Source organism: Pteropus vampyrus, unplaced genomic scaffold (assembly GCF_000151845.1).
Source record: "Pteropus vampyrus isolate Shadow unplaced genomic scaffold, Pvam_2.0 Scaffold138, whole genome shotgun sequence".
NCBI lineage: Eukaryota > Metazoa > Chordata > Mammalia > Chiroptera > Pteropodidae > Pteropus > Pteropus vampyrus.
In genome coordinates, this window is record NW_011888919.1 from 951,242 (window position 1) to 952,655 (window position 1,414).

General features: G+C 61.3%; 1 protein-coding gene across 1 annotated transcript in view; it reads left to right on the plus strand.

Annotated features, from left to right (window-relative positions):
- The window catches only part of SYMPK (symplekin), a 32,594-nt gene that overhangs the window by 29,970 nt on the left and 1,210 nt on the right, over positions 1 to 1,414 (plus strand). Inside the window, exons 18-19 of the mRNA XM_023535235.1 lie at positions 546 to 953; positions 1,147 to 1,368. Coding sequence (XP_023391003.1) covers positions 546 to 953; positions 1,147 to 1,368 — 630 coding nt within the window. The remainder of the gene's footprint in view (positions 1 to 545; positions 954 to 1,146; positions 1,369 to 1,414) is intronic.

Consider the following 1,414-nt stretch of genomic DNA (forward strand, 5'->3'; position numbering starts at 1 on the left):
GAGCCAGGATGAGCAGAGTGAGCCCCACGGAGACCGCCAGCCCCTCTGCCCTGCCCCTGGCGGAGACAGAGGAGTGCTCCAAAGTCTAACTCAGCCACAGGGTGGCCACACGATCGGTGAGGGCAGATGGGTTGTGAGCGCCAGTGGTAGACTCTAGAGGGTGTGCATCCCAGGAGGGGCATGGCTGCCCCTTGCCCCCCACCACTGTGCACCCAGGCAAGGAGGTATCCTAGAACTTAAAAATGGTCCAGTTTTCAAAAGAAGCTGGAATTCGGGTTTGGGGAATACCACGATGAAACAGGCTGGATTCAGCCCACCGGGTGCCACTTTGCCATGTCTAGCTTAGAGATTAAATGCAGATTCAGACAGACCTGTGTTCAAATCTTGGTTCTGCCTCTTGGTTCCTGGGTGACCCTGGACAAGTCCCTGCACTTCGCTGGGCCTCATCTGTTTAGCAGGGTTAATGTCGCCCTCTGGAGGCTGGTGTGAGAACCGAGACCGCACTCACAAAGCACTTGGCCTGGGGCTTGGCCCAGGGAGCCTAATGTGAAAGGGCCACTCTGTTTTTTTCTCCCCTTTTCCCAAGTTGGCCTCGGGTCCCAGCTGCTTGGGACCTGGAAGAGAGAGGAAGGGGGTGCAGGGCTCTGTGTGGCCCAGAGCAATCTGTTGGTAGGAATTGGAGCCCCAGAGGAGCCCCCATCTTGGCAAGGTCCTCCCAGTTTCTGGGGTGGCCACTGTGTGGCCTCTCACGCCCACTCCCTCCCTGCCCCGTCCAGGTGTGGAAGTACCCCAAGGTGTGGGAGGGCTTCATCAAGTGCTGTCAGCGCACCAAGCCCCAGAGCTTCCAGGTCATCCTGCAGCTGCCACCCCAGCAGCTGGGTGCCGTCTTTGACAAGTGCCCAGAGCTCCGGGAGCCCCTGCTGGCCCACGTCCGCTCCTTCACCCCCCACCAGGTACCCCAGGGTGGAGGTTGGGTGGCCCCATGGGACCAGCACTGGGAGGCTGGAGGGGGTGGGCAGAGGGGAGCCCCGCACTGCCACAGAAGGCCGAGGGCTCTGGAGGGTCAGGGACCAGCGATCTGGGGTGTCAATGAGGGGTCTCTGGGTCAGAGCTCTCCACAGCACCCCCATCCTGCTCTTCCCCTAGCAAGCACACATCCCCAATTCCATCATGACCATCCTGGAGGCCAGCGGCAAGCAGGAGCCAGAGGCCAAGGAAGCACCTGCAGGGCCTCTGGAAGAGGTGAGGGCCCACAGCCCCTGTCTCCCCCACCCCAGCCACCTCTGTCTCTCTGAGGAGGCTCCTGCTGAAAGGGGTGGGGGTAGAGGGGACAGTCGCCCCTTACTCCCTGTGCCCATCCTGCTGTGTGCCTCAGGGTGGTCGCTGTCTCTTCTTTCCCACCATCCTCCGAGCA